Genomic DNA, 17,580 nt, shown 5'->3' with positions numbered 1-17,580 from the left:
TTGGTGACTATGGCCTGATAGTATAGTTTGATATCAGGTAATGTGATACCTCCAACTTTGGTTTTGTTTTTTTTTCCGTGATCGCTGTGGCTCTTTGTGATCTTTTGTAGTTCCATATAAAGTTTAGGATTATTTGTTCTAGTTCTGTGAAATACGCCTTTGGTATTTTGATAGGAATTGCATTGAATCTATAGATAGCTTTGGGTAGTAAGGACATTTTAATGATGTTAATTCTTCCTATCTATGAGCACAGTATGTGCTTCCATTTATTTGTACCTCCTTCAGTTTCTTTCTTAAATTTATTCCTAGGTATTTTATTATTTTCCATGCAGTTGTAAATTGGATTGTTTTCTTAGTTTCTCTTTTTAGTTCCTTATTGGTATATAAAAATGCAAACTATTTCTGAATATTAGTTTTGTATCCTGCTGCTTTACTGAATTTATATATCAGCTTTAATAGTTTTTTTTGGTGAAATTTTTAGGGTTCTTAATATATAGTTGCATATTATTTGCAAATAGTGAGTTTTACATCTTCCTTTCCAATTTGGATGCTTTTTATTCCTAGTCTGATTGCTGTGGCTGGGACTTCCAATACTTTGTTGAATAATAGTGGTGAAAGTAGACGTTCTTGTCTTGTCCTTGATCTTACAGAAAAAACTTGGAGCTTTTCACCTTTAAGTAGGATGTTAGCTGTGTTTTGTCATACATGGCCTTTATTATGTTGAGGTATGTTCCCTCTATCCCGACTTTGCTGAGAGTTTTTATCATCAATGGATGTTGGATTTTGACAAGTGCTTTTTCTGCATTTATTGATATGATTATGTGATCTTTATCCTTCATTTTCTTTATGTGGTATATCACATTAATTGATTTGCAAATTTTGTATCAGCCTAGCATCCCATAAATAAATTCAACTTGATCATGATGTATGACCTTTTTAATATATTGCTGTGTTTGGATGAGTACTTTTGTATCTTATGTTCATAAGGGAAATTGGGCTATAGTTTTCTTTCTGTCGTGTCTGTGTCTGGTTTTGGTGTTAGGATAATGCTGGCCTTGTAATTGAGTTTGAGAACCTTACTTCTGTTCAATTTCTTAGAATAGTTTGAAAAGAATAAGTATTAATTCTTCTTTGAATATTTGTCAAAATTTACCAATGAAGCCAGTTGGTTCAAGGCTTTTGTTTGTTGGGAGTTTTTTGACTGTTGATTCAACTTCATTAGCAGTCGTTCTGTTCACATTTTCTGTTTTGTTTTTTTTTTCTTTCCTGATTTAGCCTTTAAAGATTGTATATTTTGGGGAATATATCCATTTCAGGTTTTCCAATTTGTTGGCATATAATTGTTTACAGTATTTTGTTGTAATCCCCTGATTTCTGTGGTGGTGTTCGTCACCTCTTTCTGATTTTATTTGGCTGCCCTCTCATTTTTTTTTTCTTGATGAGTGTGGCTAACAGTTTATCATTTTTATCTTTTCAAAGAACCAGCTTTTGGTTTCATTGATTCTTTTTCATTGATTCTGTTTTATTTTAGACTCTATTTTGCTTATATTTGTGCTGATCATTTTTTTTCCTTCTCACTTTGGGCTTTGTTCTGCTTTTTCTAATTCTTTTAGGTATAAGTTTTGATATTTTATTTGAGATTGTTCTTGTTTCTTTAGGTAGGCCTGTATTTCTATAAATTTCTCCATAGAACTGCTTTGGTTCTGTCTTATAGATTTTGGGTTGTTGTGTTTCCATTTTCATTTTTCTCAAGGTATCTTTTTATTTCTTCCTTGATCTCATTGTTAACCCATTCATTATTTAGTAGCATGTTATTTAGCATCCATTTCTTTGTGTGTTTTTCAGCTTCTTCTAATTGATTTATAGTTTCATCCACTGTGATTGGAGAAGATGCTTGATAGGATTTCAATCTTCTTAAAATTTTTGAGACTTATTTTGTCACATAATATGTGGTCTATCCTGGAAAATGTCCCATATGCACTTGAAAAGAATATATATTCTGATGCTTTTGGGTGCCAAAAAAATGTCCTACAAATATTAAGTCCATCTGATGTAACGTGTCATCTAAGGCCACTGTTTTTGTTGTTGTTGATTTTCTGCCTGGATGATCTACCCAGTGATGCCGATGGTGTTTTGAAGTCCCCTACTGTAACGGTGTTATTATCAGTCTTTCCCTTTGTGCCTGTCAGCATTTGCTTCAGGTGCCCCTGTGGTGGGTGCGTAGGTTTTTATGAGAGTTATATCCTCTTGTTCGATTGACTCCATTATCATTATCAAATGCCCTTCATGGTCTCTTTTTACAGCCTTTGTTTTAAAGTCTGTTTTCCCTGATCTGAGTAGTGTTGCTCCAGCTTTTTTTTCATTTGAATGTGCTCAAAATGTCTTTTCCATCCCTGCGCCTTCAGTCTGCGTGTGTCTTTGGACCTGAAGTGGGTTGTTACAGGCACCTGTGTACAGGTCTTGTTTTTTTAAATCCATTCAGCCCTCCTATATCTTTTGATTAGAGCATTTATTCTACTCACATTTAAAGTAGTTATTTATATATTGCCATTATATTGTTTTCTGATTGTCTTTGTAGTTTTTCCTCTGATCTTTTTTTATTCTCTGTTCTCTTTTCTTGTATGTTGATGACTTTCTATAGTGCTATGCTTTGGGTCTTCCGGTATTTCTTGTATATCTCTTACAGATTTTCGGTTTGTGTTTGCACATGCTTCATGTATGCCAAGCTGTGATTATAGCAGACTGTTTTAAGTTTATGGTTGCTTAAGTTCGAACACATTCTAAAACACTACACCTTTTACTCACCTTTTGTAATCTTTTTACTTCTCTTTTGTGTGTATTTCTTAATTTCTTGTTTTAATTACCCATGGTCTTTCTACTTTTGTTTTTTAACTTTGGCTCTAGCTGTATCTGTGATCCCCTGCTTTGAACTGTTTGCCTCTCTCAGGGATCAGTTTTTTCTTTTCTGTATTTATTCACGTTTTTGCTCTTCTTAGAGAAACCCTTTAACGTTTCCTGTAGAACTAGTTTAGTGGTGACTGACTCCTGTAGCCCTTTCTCGTGTGGGGACTCGTCGTCTCTCCTCTGGCTCTGAATGACAGCCTGGCTGGGCACGGCAGTCTGGATCGTGGTCTGTGCCTCTCGTCACCCTGAACATGTCGTGCTGTTCCTCTCTGGCCCGGAAAGTTTCTTGTGAGAAATCTGCTGATAGTCTCAGGGGAGCTCCCTTGTACGTTAACTGTTTTTATAACTAACTGGTTTTCTCCTGCTGCTTTTAAGATCCTTTCTGTCTTCAACCTTTGGCATTTGAACTATGGTGTTCCTTGCCGCGGGCTGCTTCGTGTTTGTTTAGTTTGGGACTCCTCGTGCTTCCTGGGTTTGTGTGTCTCTTCTCTTTACCAGGTTGGGTGAAGTTTTCAGTTATGAAAAATTATTTGAAGTAATATTTTTCCAGTCCCTTTCTCTCTTTCTTCTGGTACCCCTCTGATGCAAATCCTCGTATTCTTAATGTTGTCCCAAAGGTCCCTTAAAATACCTTCATTTTTAAAATAATTTTTGCTGTTATGATTGGGTGTTTTCTGCTACCTTGTCTTTCAGATTGCTGACTTGATCCTTTGCTGTATCTGGTTGAGGTTGATTCCCTCTCGTGTGTTCTTCATTTCCGACTGGTTCTTTTTTATGTTTTCTCTCTCCATTTTTATGTTTCCTGTCTCTCGGTTGGGGTTCACATTGAGTTCATGTATTCTTCCCCTCAGTTCATTGAACATCCTTATAACCAGAGTTTAGAACTCTGCATCTGGTAGGTTGCTTGTCTCCATTTTGTTTCGTTTTCTTTCTGGACTTTCATCCTCTTCTTTCATTTGGGATGTGTTTCTTTGTCTCCTCATTTTGGCTGCCCCCCTGTGTTTGTTTCTATGTTTTAGGTAGAGCTGCTACATCTCTTGGTCTTGGCAGAGTGGCCATATGCAGTAGGTGTCCTGCGTGGTCAGTGGCACAGTCTCCTTTTGCACCTGGGTGCTCCTGGCATGTCCCTTGTGATGACTGTGTGTGCCCGCCTGTTGTGGTGGAGCCTTGATTGCTTGTTGGTATGTCAGTGTGTGTACTCACGCTGCCTGGAAGTGCGAGCTGACCGCGTCCACGCTGGATGAGCTGTAGTGTGGCGGCTGATAGGAGCTGCCATAGCAGGGTCTGGTGCCAGCTGAGCCTGCCCTTTGGGCGTGTCATTTGTGGCGCTTGTTGGGGGGTGCTCTGGTGTGGTCTCAAGTTGGCTGCCAGGTGTATTGGTGCTGGATCCTCTTGTGGGCGGACTCTAATGAAGGTCAAGGTCAGCCACTGCTTGTACCAGGTTTGGGGTCGTCTGGTAGGAGCTGCAAAGCGATCCCAGATGCTACTTGTGTGGGCTTGGAAGTGCTTGGGAGAGGCTCTTCTGCGAACCAAAGTCGGCTGCCACTAGTGTTGCACTTGGGATTCTTTGATGGGCACCTGTTGTGAGCTGAAGCCAGCTGCTACTTGTGCCACACGTGTGGCTGCTTATTTGAGGCTCTGTTCCGAGTCAGGACTGGCCACTGCTTATGCCAGGCTTGGGGCTACCTGATGGGAGTTACAATACAGTTGAGAGCAGTCACTGCTCGCGCCAGGCCTGGAACAGCTCAGCAAGAGGCATAGGGCATGCTGAAGCCAGCTACTGCGTGTTTGGGGTTTGTGGACCTTTGAGAGATTCTAGGAAAGTTGCAGCTCAAGCCGAGGCAGGCCGCTGCTTGTGGGGGAGCTGCCGGAATTGGTTCAGGCTCAGCACGTGAGCTGGGTCTCAGGGAATCAGCAGCGCAGGGTGAGTGCTGTTAACCAGGTTAATTCAGAGCTCAGATCCGGCACCTGCCTTGCCTGTGGGATTGGTGCAAGGAGAGCTCAACAAAGGAACACTGGCATCTGCCAGCACTGCTGTGCCTGGAGTGAGGTGCCCCAACTTTTGCCCCTTTAGCCCTTGCCCTGAAGCAAGTCAGTTTAGCTCCTCCCCCTTATATCCTTGGCTCTTTCCGAGGTGCTGCCTTTGCACCGGAGCCCCCTGGCAGTGAGTTTGTGAGTCTGCGCGTGGTCCTTTTAAAGCCCGCAGTGCCTAATCCTTCGGCAGCCTTCCCTCTCACTCAGATGCAATCCCTGCTGGCTTTCACAGCCGCATGTCATGGGGACTTCACTTCCTGGCAGTGGACTCTGGGCTGGGGACCCCGGTGTATGGCTGAGACCCCTTGCTCCTCAGGGGGACCTCCTTAGCCAAGATATCCATCCCATTTCTTAACTGCCACAGGCGGGTATGGGACCTGCTTCTTTCAGCATTCCCACCCCTCCTGCCAGTCTCTATGAGGCTCTTCTTTATATCCTTACTTAAAGGCGTTCCATGCAGTTGGCCTTCCGATGGTCCTCAAGGTTCTATAATTTAGTGGTAATTTTGATGTGGTTGTGGGGGGTGGTGAGCACAGATTGACCTACTTTACTATCTTGACCAGAAATCCCATTTTATTCTTTTTGATGTAATTGTAAATGCAATTGTTTTCTTAATTTCTCCTTCTGATGGTTCATTGCTCTATATTAATTTTGTATCTTGCTACTTTTCTGAATTATTCTCTTAATTTTGGGTGGATTCTTGAGTGTTTTCTGTGTGTAGTGTTATGTCATCTGTAGTGTTAATGGTGATGGAGGGTTATTTTGAGTGATCTCTGAAAAACTACCTCCAGGTCTTGATAATTGATGATTCCGTGAATGTGAACGGTCACAGAAAAAAAAAAATGCCTCCGGTGGTGACATTTGGTGATTCCCTTCAGCTTCCTGCATGACGACCCTGACATGACGTCTCAAATCTCTAGGCCACACTCAGAGCTTTCAATGAGCTTCCAGTTTTTTATTGAAGTAAAACATAGTAAGTATGAATATGCCCATATATACACACACACACGCATAACAGAATTATAAGAGTAGTACAGCTGGAGAAACTCTCACAAGCTGAACACGCCCACGTAGCTCAGATGAAGAGATGGAAGGTAGGTGAGTCCCACGGAGGCCCCCAGTCACACGCGCGTCTGGTCTCCGTCCCCACGGGGGTAGCCGGTTCCCTGCCACCAGCACACAGATTGATTTTGCCTTTCCTGTGTGTAAGTGAAGTTATATAACACATACGCTTTTAGTCTAATTTCTGTGTGTGTGGGGCACAGTATTTATTGCCAGGGGGCCCCTGGGTGTTCAGAGGGTCACAGTTGGTGGTGTGTCACGGCGTCTTCTGCAGTGGGGTGATGGCCGAGTCTGATATCTTTAGTTCAGTGTCAAGTTTGAGCTTCACTCACGTTGTTGCGTAATTGTAGTCTAGTCAGTGGAACACCACAGTTTTGAATCCGTTCTGCTGTTGATGGGAAGTTTCCAATAGCTGTTGATGGGTAATTTACATTCTGGGGCACTTGTCAATACTACTTCAGTGAACATTTTAGTGTATAAATGGACAGCCAGTGATTACTAGATATTTGAGAAATTCTTCAGCAGGAAAGAATAGAAATGAACCCAAAAAAATCAAAATGAAAAATTTATGGAAGAATTTGAGGTAATTTCCAGAAAATACAACAAAAAAAAAAACAACAAAAAAAGTGAATATGAGAGAAAAGTGTTGCAAGGGAAGAAATATAAACATAAATTATAAGAAAACATCCTTAAAACTGGAAGACATGAATTCTGATATAGGAGAGACTCCCACCACAATGTGCAGTAAGGGACTCACATCAAGGCATGCGGTCATCCAGTTCTTGATTCGCTGCAAGGAGCACCGTGGACACAGCGAAGACCAGAGGAGAGAGACACTCCACGGGCCAAGGACCAGGAATCAGAATGGCGCTGGCGTCTGCAGGAACAGCATTGGAAGCTAGAAAACAATGGAACAATGTCCTAATTCTCAAGGGAAAAGTATAGACAATTTAGGATTCTGTATCTACTGTAACTTTTGAGCAAAAAAAGAAAAAGGACTTGTGGACTCAGACGCACTGGTGATTGTGGGGGTGGGGGTGGGAGAGGGTATGGGGGAGATACCTGATAATGGGAAGAAAGCAATAAAAATGAGCTATTTTCCAAAAAAGGTATGAGGATAGAATGAATTCCTTTTCAGGCATGCAAGAATTCAAAAAATTACCTTTTTTGACCCCTTTCTCCTGAAGGACGTGCTCCTGGAAGACATGGGACGTAGGGATCGGGGACTGGCCACGCAGCGGCGGAGGGACTCGTCGGGGTGACAGCGGAGGGAATCCTGGGATCGATGCGGCGGTGCCGCTGGCCCGAGCGCAGCCGGTCCGAATGGAGCGGGAAGACAGAGGGTTCTGGGGAGGGGGTTTCTAGGAGATTTTTTTTTTTTTTTAGGAAAAAAAGAACTTCAAATAATTTTTTTGCATTTGAGTATTTCAAAAATGGTAAATATTTTGACTGGCCTCATAGAATATATGAATATAAAATATAGCTCACAGGGAATAATACTTCATGGTGATAATACTATAGATAACTACTGATTATTGACTTACCAAAAAATCAGTATTACTCTGTTGGGAGGATGTGTGTTTTGGGGGTAGAAGTTAGGGTGTGGGGACTAGAAGTGAAATAGTTAAATTCTCACAACCCAAGGTGGGGCAAAAGTAGGTTTACAGTTGTTCGTATGGAAAATAATACAATAAATAATATAAGAATAAACTGTTTTGCATATTCACAACAGTAAGCCTACTTTTTCCTCCTTCCCAATATTAGGATGATTTCTAAAATCATACATTAAAAAAATAGTATAGACATATTATTTAGATGTAAGGAAGTAAATATCAAGAGAGACTACTAAAATCAGATGCAAGTTATTTGTTTTTAATGAATGAAATTTGGAGAAGAGATGGGTTAGGCGATTACTGCTTTTCCCTGACTGATATTTTGACACTGTGTGAATATTTTTAAAACTGATGAAAGTGTGTGTATGCCTTGCTTGATAAAACTAAAAACTAAAACAAAATAAATATTAACAAATTCCTTTAAGGAGTGTTAGGATTAAGCATCCCCAGGAAGAGAGAGTCAGCTATAGAGAAATGGAAACATGTTTACCTTTGGTATTTAAAAGGGCTTTTTTCTTTATCTGTTTTTGTTCTGTTTTATCCAAGGGCTTCAAAAACAAACCAAAAAAGATGGGTCACATAAAGCCAGACCTGATCGACGTTGACTTAATCAGAGGTGAGTTCCAGATTTGCTGTGTTTCTCGGGCATCTTATTTTTATGGTGGTATTGAAGATTATTTTTAGATATCGCCCTTATGTGATAACGAACTTAAACTTGCAGAAGTGACCTTCCTTCCTCATCATTCAGGCTCTGGCATTTTCCCCCCTCTGCTTTGGTGCTGTGTGGCTGCGGGAGTTGCATGGTCTCCATCAGGGTCGAGAGGGAGGGATGAACTTGGAATTAAGAAAAACATGCAATATTGTATAACGTTCACCTGAGCCTGGCTGAAATTAGCTTCTATCCTCGTGATTGAGACGAGAAACAATCACATTCCAAGAGGGTTCTTTTCACCTGAACAGGCTGCGGGCTGATTTTGCTCTCAGCTGCTTTTAATAGAGTTACAAATGGGCCGTCAGTCCGTAATGTGTGTGTCTGACGTTTTGTTTTATTGTCTATTTCAAGGCTCGACATTTGCCAAAGCCAAACCTGAAATTCCGTGGACGTCTCTGACCCGGAAGGGCCTTGTTCGAGTTGTGTTTTTCCCCTTGTTCAGCAGTTGGTGGATTCAGGTGACCTCTGTAAGAATCTTTGTTTGGCTGCTACTGCTTTACCTCATGCAAGGTAATTGGAGAAGTTGGAACAGCTCATGACCACTTCTTTCTGCTGCTTTTGCTATTAGATAGCATAGACCTTACTGTTTTATTTTGTTTTGTTAATTCTCACTCAAGGATGTGCTTATTGACTTGAGAGAGAGAAACACCGAATGGTCGCCTCCCATATGCACCCCAAACGGGGCTCAAACCTGCAACCTCGTGGTGTATGGGGTGACGCTTTGACCGAGCCACCCAGCCAGGGCCAGGCCTTATTGCTCCTACATTTATCCTTTCATTAGATTGATTCACGAAGAAATGAAGGGACGCAGGCCCCTGGAGGTCACGCTCGGGGAGAGCAGGCACCGGGGAGAGCAGGCACGGCTGTCAGACTCCACTCCCTCCCTTCCTTCCTCTGGCCTCGCCCGCCAGGCTGCTCTGTCTCATCTTCCGTGGGGATCCGAGGATGCCCACCTCAGGGCTGGGTCCCAGATTTCCTTCTCTTCTCTAGGTGTCTTCGTCAGGTCCCATGGCTTTAAATGGGATTGATATCCCAGTGACCCTCAAATGTGTACCTTCAGGCCAGGTCTCTCCGCTGAACTTCAGACTTGTAAATACAGTCACGTGCTTGACATTTCCGTGGAGATTTAATAGGTAGCTTCAACTTAGTCGTACCCAAAATGGAACTCTAGATTTCTTTTTTCCACAAACTTTTTTCTTGGTACAAGCTTGCTGCTTTTTAGGACTTCCCACATTTCATTAAATTCTCTCATGAACCACCCAATTTTCAGGCGAAAAATAGTCTGTTATTCCCTGCCATTAACTCGCACATCCGCTCTGTCTGCAGGTCTGTGAGCTCGACCTCCAAAACAGGCCTCGCCTCTGTCTGTCTCCAGCCACCGTCATGGTGCACAGCCCCAGTACCCCTCCACTTTGCCCTTTGGAGTAGCATCTTCTCTGAGTCTCTTTCTTCCAGCCACCCTTTTCACAGCACATAGAGAAGTCCTTTAGGACAGAAACCACCTCGTGTCATTTTCCTGCTTACAAGCCTTCAGTGACTTCTCATTTCCTGGAAATCCAAACTCTTTAGCAGGGGCTGCAGTGCGCAGCCTGACCTGTTCCCTGCCAGACCCTCAGAGGTCATGCCCGGCCACGTTCCTCCTCTCTCACCCCAGGCACACACCCTTTTTTCTGTTCCTCACACACAGCTGTTCTGTTTGAAACGATCTGACAGCCCTTCACTCGGCTGTCTTGTTTTTCTCACCTCTAGATGCTCAGCTCTGAGAAGAGCTGTAACGTTCATCGGGAGGCTGTCCCTCTCTAGACTTTCTGCAGCGTCCTGCGTTCCTCGGGCGCTCTCGCAGGAAGCTGCTTCAGTGATCTGTTGCAGGCCCCTGCTGATGCTGTTTTTCTCTGCTCAGCACACGCAGGGCCCCGGCGTGTCCTCTGCACCACTGCACGGCCACTGCCTCCCGGGAACACTTGCTGACAGTGGGCAGTGCGCGCGTGGGTACGCCTGCGCCAGAAGACATGCGTTAGAGCGAGGAGTAGTGAGGGTCAGCTTGTGAAGGGATTTAGGCTGATTTTTGTTTTCTTTGTGTTGATTGTTTTGAATAGTAATGGAAACTGTGTCTAGGAATTTACAAATCTCTAATTTTTAAAGTCATGATGTAATCCATTGTATGGGAATATCACTTAAAACTTACATAATGTCTTTGTAAGTCTGTCATATGGATTTACCATAAACTCCTTTTTATAGTTGCTGAATATTCCATTATATAAAATTGTGCAGATCCATAATTTACATAACTGTTTCCACATTGTCAGCAGGTGGGTTTTTTCCTGATTTTTTTCTGTCAGTAATGACATCATGAACAAAACCTTTCGAATCGTATATTCTTTCTTTAGCATTTTTTCTCTGCAACAGAATTAACAGCTCAAAGAGTATCAACATTTTAAAGATTTTAGCACATACAGGATGGGGCAAAATATGTGTACAGTTGTGAGTACAAGAAGCACAGAGTTTATTCTTGTATTCTTATTGATCGATTACTATATTATTTTCCAAACAACTGTAAACCTGCTGTCGCCCACCGTGCATAGTGACACCGCAGGTGACACCATTTTCATGGAAAGTGGTAGGTGGGAGTGCCTGTTTTACCACGCTCTTACAGACATCATTGTGAATGTTACCTCATTTGATAGACAAGAAATATTTTGCTCCTTTAATACTCATTTCTTTGGTCACTTGTAAGGGGAAAGTTAAATATTTTTCCACAGGAGTATAATTGAAGAATTTCTTGCATGTTGAGGTAAACTGTATGTATTAGGTTTCCATGCACCCCGGGGTGTCGGTCTGGCCTGCCCGCCCTGCGCCGCAGTCTGCGTGCCCATCTCCAGGTTCTCCCGCTGCCCGAAAAGGCTCCAGGTTTTTACTTGGCTTATGTGCAGGCGGAGAGTATTGTAGGAAATTACGTGCTTTTATGTGTGTACTTTTAAAATGACAGATTTGTGGTAGAAATAATTCGTATGACCACTCCAATTGGTTTGAAGGCAACCCCCACTGTCTTCGACTGTGAATCCTCTTCGTTTCAGTCATGGCACTCGTGTTGTACTTGATGATGCCTATTGTGAATGTCAGCGAAGTGCTTGGACCCTTGTGCCTTATGCTGCTCATGGGGACCGTCCACTGTCAGATCGTGTCCACTCAGATAGCACGGCCGTCGGGAGGCAACGGAAGTCGGCGGAGGAGGTGAGAACAGCGCTTGCACCTGGAGCTGGGTTTGTCCAGGAGGGAGGGGCATCGTTGATGCCGAGACATCTTTGGTTAATGTAATAAAAATACTTTGATTTGTGTATATTTTTAATTATTTTTTGGCTGAAAATCAAAAATAAAGGCTTTGCTTTCCACTTTTCTCTCTGATGCTAAGAAACTTGGTCATGAGCTCTTAATCTGCATTGGGATTTTGGCATTTAGTGGCTTAAGATGACTAAAATTGTCATTTTAGTGTCACAAAGTGCCTTAAAAGGAAATTTCTGTACTATTTCTATATTCTTCATTAAAATTTATTAAATATTGATTTTGAAAAAGTATTCTTCAAAATTTAGTCTTACTCAAAATTTGATGAAAATTCACTGTAAACAAGGATCATAGTACATTGGGTTAGTGCTACTAAAAATTCTGCCTTTTTTCAATAGTATTCTGCCTTGTTTCAGGAGCATCCACTGTTGTGTGAATCTCGGTGGTACTTATAGGAAATATATTTTAACTGCGTGGGACATCAATGCTACATGATCAGTTATTTGTTCTCCTGATTAAATGTGCCAACCTGTAGGTTTCTGACATTCGTATTTAAAAGACTTGTTCTCATTACTAGAGGTACCTGAAACGACCCCTAGTCGTGGGTGTGAGAATTTCTCTCCCATGTGTGGTCATGTGTGTGAATAGCGGTTCTTGTCCTCTAGTGACGGGACGACATGGTGGCACAGGTCTCTGACCTGGAGCCCGTTGTTGCCCTTCAGTCAGAAACACCCCTGCAAAGTTACCCTCATTCTGTGAAGTTCACTGTACTTAATTTCAGGTGGTAGTCTGTTAATATAATTTTCTGGAGGGGATATTTTAGGCAGAAATGGAAAAGTTCTTAAATAATCTGAAGTTGTTGGAATATTTCTTTTAATAGAAAACTACGAAAAACTGTGAATGGTGACGGGAGCCGAGAAAATGGAAACAACTCCTCTGACAAAGTCAGAGGGGTGGAAGCTGTGGAGCCCGTCCCCTTCGTCAGCGGTCTCTGGGGCACTCTCTTCGGCAGCAGGTGGGAAGTCTGGCGCTGGGATTGTTCTTGGCTTTGTATCCACATTCGTGCTTACACAGTGTGGCGTCCGATCGGGCCGTCGGAGGACCGAGTGCAAGCGTAGCACCTGTGCAGTGTGTGTGGTTTCTTTAAAGGCTCTAGAATGAATTGCTCACTCGGCAGGTCTCCACGGTCCCGTCACCTGTAAATCCAGTAATCCACCATAACTGTTCACTCTGTTTTGATCTTTCATGACTATTTAGACCACGAGATTACAGAAATGTAAGCACTCTGAAAGGGCAAATACCTTGAGCCCTGTGAGCCGACCTCATGAGGGAAAGAGGGACTCGGAAGAGATGAGTTGTTGTTCTGCGTAAAGGCAGATACCGCCTTAGATGTGGGCTGCAGGAGGGGAGCTGGGTGGACGGCCTCTGGGACAGAGAGGGACGCCGGTCTGAGACCTCCCCTCTCCTTCAAGATTTGCAGGCTGTGACAGCACTCCTGTGACTCCAGGAAAGATTCATTTGTCATAGGGGTGTGACTCAGAAGTAAAGTTCTTTCAGAGTTACTTTTCTGAAGATGAAGTACAGTCACATTTTTTTCCAAAGATACGTTTCCACTCCTTAGTTGATATGTGTGAGTTCCTTGCCCTGAGTGTGGTGCTGGGCACTAAGTCCAACTAGGAAGGGGGGGGGCGGGGGCTGCAGTCCCGGCTACGTGACAGCACGGCGAAGACTGCGTGCGGACTGGGGGCCCACGGTCCGGCAGGCGCAGTGATCCTTCTGCAGCGAAGTCCAGGGGCCACACAGAAGCCAACAGTTGTCAGGCTTTGAGGGACGGGAGAGGGGAGGACGCTCCCCGAGGTGCCACAAACAGTCGAAGCGAGGCGGGGGCTGGCGTTGTGTGGGGCGGGGAGTGGAGGAGACTGCGCCTGCCGCCCTGCAGAACTGGAAGGCACAGGCTTCCTTCCCGTGAACTGACCTGAGTCTTCGGAGACCAGAGACAACTTTTTTCTTCCTTTTTATAGCGTCAGCAAGCAAGAAATCAAAACAGTGTGCTTTCTGAATTTTTTTGATTTTCAGAGTAGTATGAGGGGGCCTAAAAATACCCAGAATTATCTCCTGGAGCGTGGGTCCCTTGTAGTGCAGGCTTCCCCCACTAGGTGAGTGTTCTCGGAGCCCATCTGCATCATTGCACCAGCTGGTGTCATTGTGAAAGGCTGTGTTTGGCTTCAGTGAATTTTTTTTTTCTCTGAAGACTATCAATGCATTTGCCCGTTTCATGGTGGGTGATTTATAAGTGCACCTGCCCGCACTGTCCTGAGTGTTTAGCGGTTTTTGATAAAAAATGGCATGACCCTTGTGCCCCACCCTCCCTATTCACATAATCTTGCCCCGAGCGACTTTTGTTTTGTTTCCCTGGATGAAAAAAGTCCTCAAAGGGAAACGTTTTGCCGGTGCGGAAGAGGCGAAACAAAAAACAGCAGAAGCACTGAAAGACCTCAATGTTGATGCATTCAAAACCTGAACAGTGGGAAACCGTCTCCAAAGGTGTATTACGTCAGGTGGAGAGTACTTTGAAGGTGACTGAAGTTTAAACATACTAGAATAAATACATAATTTTTTAAATAAATAAATTCCTGTTTTGAGGGGGTGCCCTCTCGTACATTGTGTTCCTCAGGAAAAAATGATTTTACGGAAAATGTAAATTTCAGAATACATGTGAGTATTTTTCTCCTTTTTAAAAACAGGGGTAAAAGAGTAAAAATATGCAACAAAGGGACTGAAACCAACAGTGACACGAGTGCCCTGCGTTCCATCATTAAGAAGAGGCAGTGTCGACCGGAGATTAAAACGTGGCCAACGGCGGAGAAAGCCAAGCTTTCCGATGGAGAGAAGTGCCGTAGGGTAAGGTTTCCACGGGTACAAAGAAGTGCATTGGAATCTCTCTTTTCCCGTGTAAAACTTCCCCATTCTCAGACCCTGCTGGAGATAGGAAGTAGATGCTAATGGCTTGTCTGATTTGTCTCAACGAGGAAGGGACGTGTACACCCGCAGGACGTGACAGGGGAGCGGTCCTGTGAAGACTGAGGCCGATCCTTCGGTTTCTAGGGCTAGCCGTTTCTAGGGCTGTTGTCATGGCCCCTGCCGCTGAGCCCCCCGCAGCAGCAGGGCTGGGACAGGCCGTGGCCTGCCGTGTGGTGGTCCAGAGAGGTGGGCTTTGGGACACTGTTTTCTAGGTCCAGGGACAGGTGTTCTGCTCTGTGTCTAAAACGAACTGCGTTTCTCCTCTATCATCTTGAAATTTTTTTCTTGTTAAACTGGCATTACATGATTACAAAAATAGCTAGTATTTTTGAGTCATTAATGCACATGGACAGTATTCTAAGTCTTTACATGTAGTAACTCATTTCTTCAACATGTCTGTGACATGGGTGCTTTTGTTAGTGTCGCTTTCAGACGAGGAAACTGCCCCAGAAAGACGCTGACTGGCTCGTGATTCAGACGCAGGGTTTGACTCGCGCCTGTGCTGCTCACCACTCCGTTGCACGGCCTCGTTTCTGGGCTGTTTTGTCTCAGGTGCAGCGTTTTTCTTTACTGAGATCAAACGCTGGTATAGGTTTGTTTAGTTTGGTTTAGTTGAGTTTTACTGCTTCTGAGGTTTTACACGCTTTTTCGTTCACGTGCGTGTCTCCTGGAGTATTTGGGGCCATCCCCTGCATGGCATTGCTGTTCTCTCCGCAGGGGGCTTTCAGGCGGGTGGGCAACGGGGTGTCGGATGACCTGTCAAGCGAGGAGGACGGCGAGGCCCGGACGCAGATGATGATCCTGCGCCGGAGCGTGGAAGGGGCCTCCAGCGACAACGGCGGCGGCGGCGAGGTCAAGAACCGGAAGTCAGTGCTTCCCCGGCACCTAAACTCTCAGGTGACTTCCGGTTCGGTTTGTCGGCATCTGGGCATCAGCTTCCGGGTCGTCGCATTGTTCCACACTGTTGAACACGTCTCGCTGTTGTTCACTGGCTTGATTTTGGCAGGTCATGAAGAGCACGGCCAGGTGGTGTCACATGGTGCGGGACTCGGACAGTCTGGCGGAATCGGAGTTTGAGTCCGCAGCCTTCAGCCAGGTAATGAGGCCGTGGAGAGGTCGCTGCTCGAGGCGTGGTCGCAGGTGCGGTAGCTCCGCCCCGTCCTTTCTAACCAGCCGCCCCGCGTAGTGCCTGCACTCGCTGCCCCGCTCCTGCCTCCACTCACTGCCCACCCGTCAGACTGCATCTGCAGGATGCTCGGTCCCAGAAAGGGAATGAACTCTTTCATCTGACCTCGCCACTTTTGTTCATTATTATTATTTTAAATTTTACTTTATTTTTACAGTAAAATCACTGGGGTGACACCGGTTAATGAGATTGTGTAGGTGTCAAGTGTGCATTTTATGATGCGTGATCTGTGTGTGGCGTTGTGTGCCCACCACCCAGAGTCAGACTGTCGTCCCTCACCGTATATGTATTTGGCCCCCTCTACCTACCCCACGTTGTGACCTAATCTTAAAAGTATCATGGGTAGTGCTCAGAAAGAGGTTACTCAATCCTCAAATCATGAGAAGCTTGTTTAATATTCACTCGAAATAATGGAGTTTAAATCTGATGGGGACAGATTTGGGGGAAGGGAACCTGAGAGACGAGAGCGGAAAACCCCGTGACGAACGCTAAGGGGCGTGTTTTATATGCAGATGTTCTGATTCCGAGGGGGAGGAGTGGCTGGCCGCGGTGTTTTTGTTTTGACTGATGGGGCAGTCAGGGGCATGGGGGAGCTTCCACACTTATGTCTGTGGTGCAGGAGAGCTGCGTGGCCCCCCCTTCTCTGCCTGGTCAGCCCTGTTCGCCTGGGCCCCTGCCTGTGATGAGCCCTACCTCCCTGCTCCAGGTGTCCAGAGCAGGGGAAACTTGGGGCAGGGCGGGGGTGGTCTTCGGGGGGGGGGGGGGGGCGGGGGTGCAGCGCACTCCCTCCAGGGTGCCTGCGCTGGCAGTAACTTCCCAGAGAGAGCCCTGATCTCTGTCGATTTATCTCTGCCTGCCTGCCTATCACGTGTATACTTGCTGGCACATTCTTCCTGTGACTCTAGAAAAGCTTTTGAAAATTTCAGTTACAGTTGACCTTCAACACTGGATCAGTTCCGGTGCACAGCACTGCGGTCAGACACCTGTATAGCTTACGAAGTGGTCCCGAGGGAGTCGCTTTCAAGTCCTGCTCCTTGGAGTTGGCAGGGTTTAATATTTGAATACTGACACGTATCCCTGTTCTGTGTGGCCTTGCGAACAGACAAATACGCGGGGACCAACTTGTGAAAGCCTGCCAGCCATCGCCGTGGATAATTGATTCATTTCAGGTAGAGGACTGTTTCTAACAAAAGTGAAGGAGAAAACTCTGTTGTTTTTTAAAGGGCTCTCGATCTGGTGTGAGTGGTTGCTCTCGGACCCTCAACATGTCGAGGAGAGACTCGGAAAGCACCCGCCACGACTCGGAGACCGAGGACATGCTGTGGGACGACCTGCTGCACGGCCCCGAGTGCAGGTCGTCGGCCACCAGCGACAGCGAGGGGGCCCACGCGAGCACCCTGCACTCGGGGGCCAAACGCGACCCCAAGGAGGATGTTTTCCAGCAGGTCTGTAGAGGCGGTGGGAATAGTAGCTGTGAGCTTGCCCTGGGCCAGGCTCTGTGTCATCTCATTTAACACAGAGTTCTCATGTCTCATCCAGGTGTGATGACCCCACTAGGCAGGCGCCGTTACCGCCCCTCCTTTAGAGAGGAGGAAATCGAGCACAGCTGCTGGGATTAGACTCGGGGGGAGTACTCCAGAGTTGCCCTAACCCACATTCTTCTTCGTAATAATTTCTCTCTTATATGAGTGGGGTTGTTTGGTGCATCAGCCTTATGTTCTGTTTTAGGGACATCATGTTATTGTGTGTGGATTACTAGGAAGTGGCAC

The 17,580-nt window shown here is 45.0% G+C and overlaps 1 protein-coding gene across 4 annotated transcripts in view; it reads left to right on the top strand.

The window, feature by feature from the left end:
- PHTF1 (putative homeodomain transcription factor 1) overlaps positions 1–17,580 on the top strand; it is a 44,451-nt gene that overhangs the window by 17,196 nt on the left and 9,675 nt on the right. For 2 of the 4 annotated variants that reach the window (XM_036014966.1, XM_028502729.2), the window contains exons 4-11: positions 8,160–8,229; positions 8,677–8,835; positions 11,400–11,556; positions 12,485–12,619; positions 14,349–14,505; positions 15,343–15,522; positions 15,632–15,721; positions 17,035–17,256. In XM_036014966.1, coding sequence (XP_035870859.1) covers positions 8,160–8,229; positions 8,677–8,835; positions 11,400–11,556; positions 12,485–12,619; positions 14,349–14,505; positions 15,343–15,522; positions 15,632–15,721; positions 17,035–17,256 — 1,170 coding nt within the window. Of the gene's footprint in view, positions 1–8,159; positions 8,230–8,674; positions 8,836–9,349; positions 9,459–11,399; positions 11,557–12,484; positions 12,620–14,348; positions 14,506–15,342; positions 15,523–15,631; positions 15,722–17,034; positions 17,257–17,580 lie in introns of those variants that run through there. The other 2 variants (XM_036014967.1, XM_036014968.1) reach the window with 2 other exon arrangements.

Source organism: Phyllostomus discolor, chromosome 14, assembly GCF_004126475.2.
Source record: "Phyllostomus discolor isolate MPI-MPIP mPhyDis1 chromosome 14, mPhyDis1.pri.v3, whole genome shotgun sequence".
In the NCBI taxonomy this organism is placed as follows: Eukaryota; Metazoa; Chordata; class Mammalia; order Chiroptera; family Phyllostomidae; genus Phyllostomus; species Phyllostomus discolor.
Note: the sequence above shows the minus strand (reverse complement) of the source record. Positions and strands in the feature narration are given on the sequence as shown.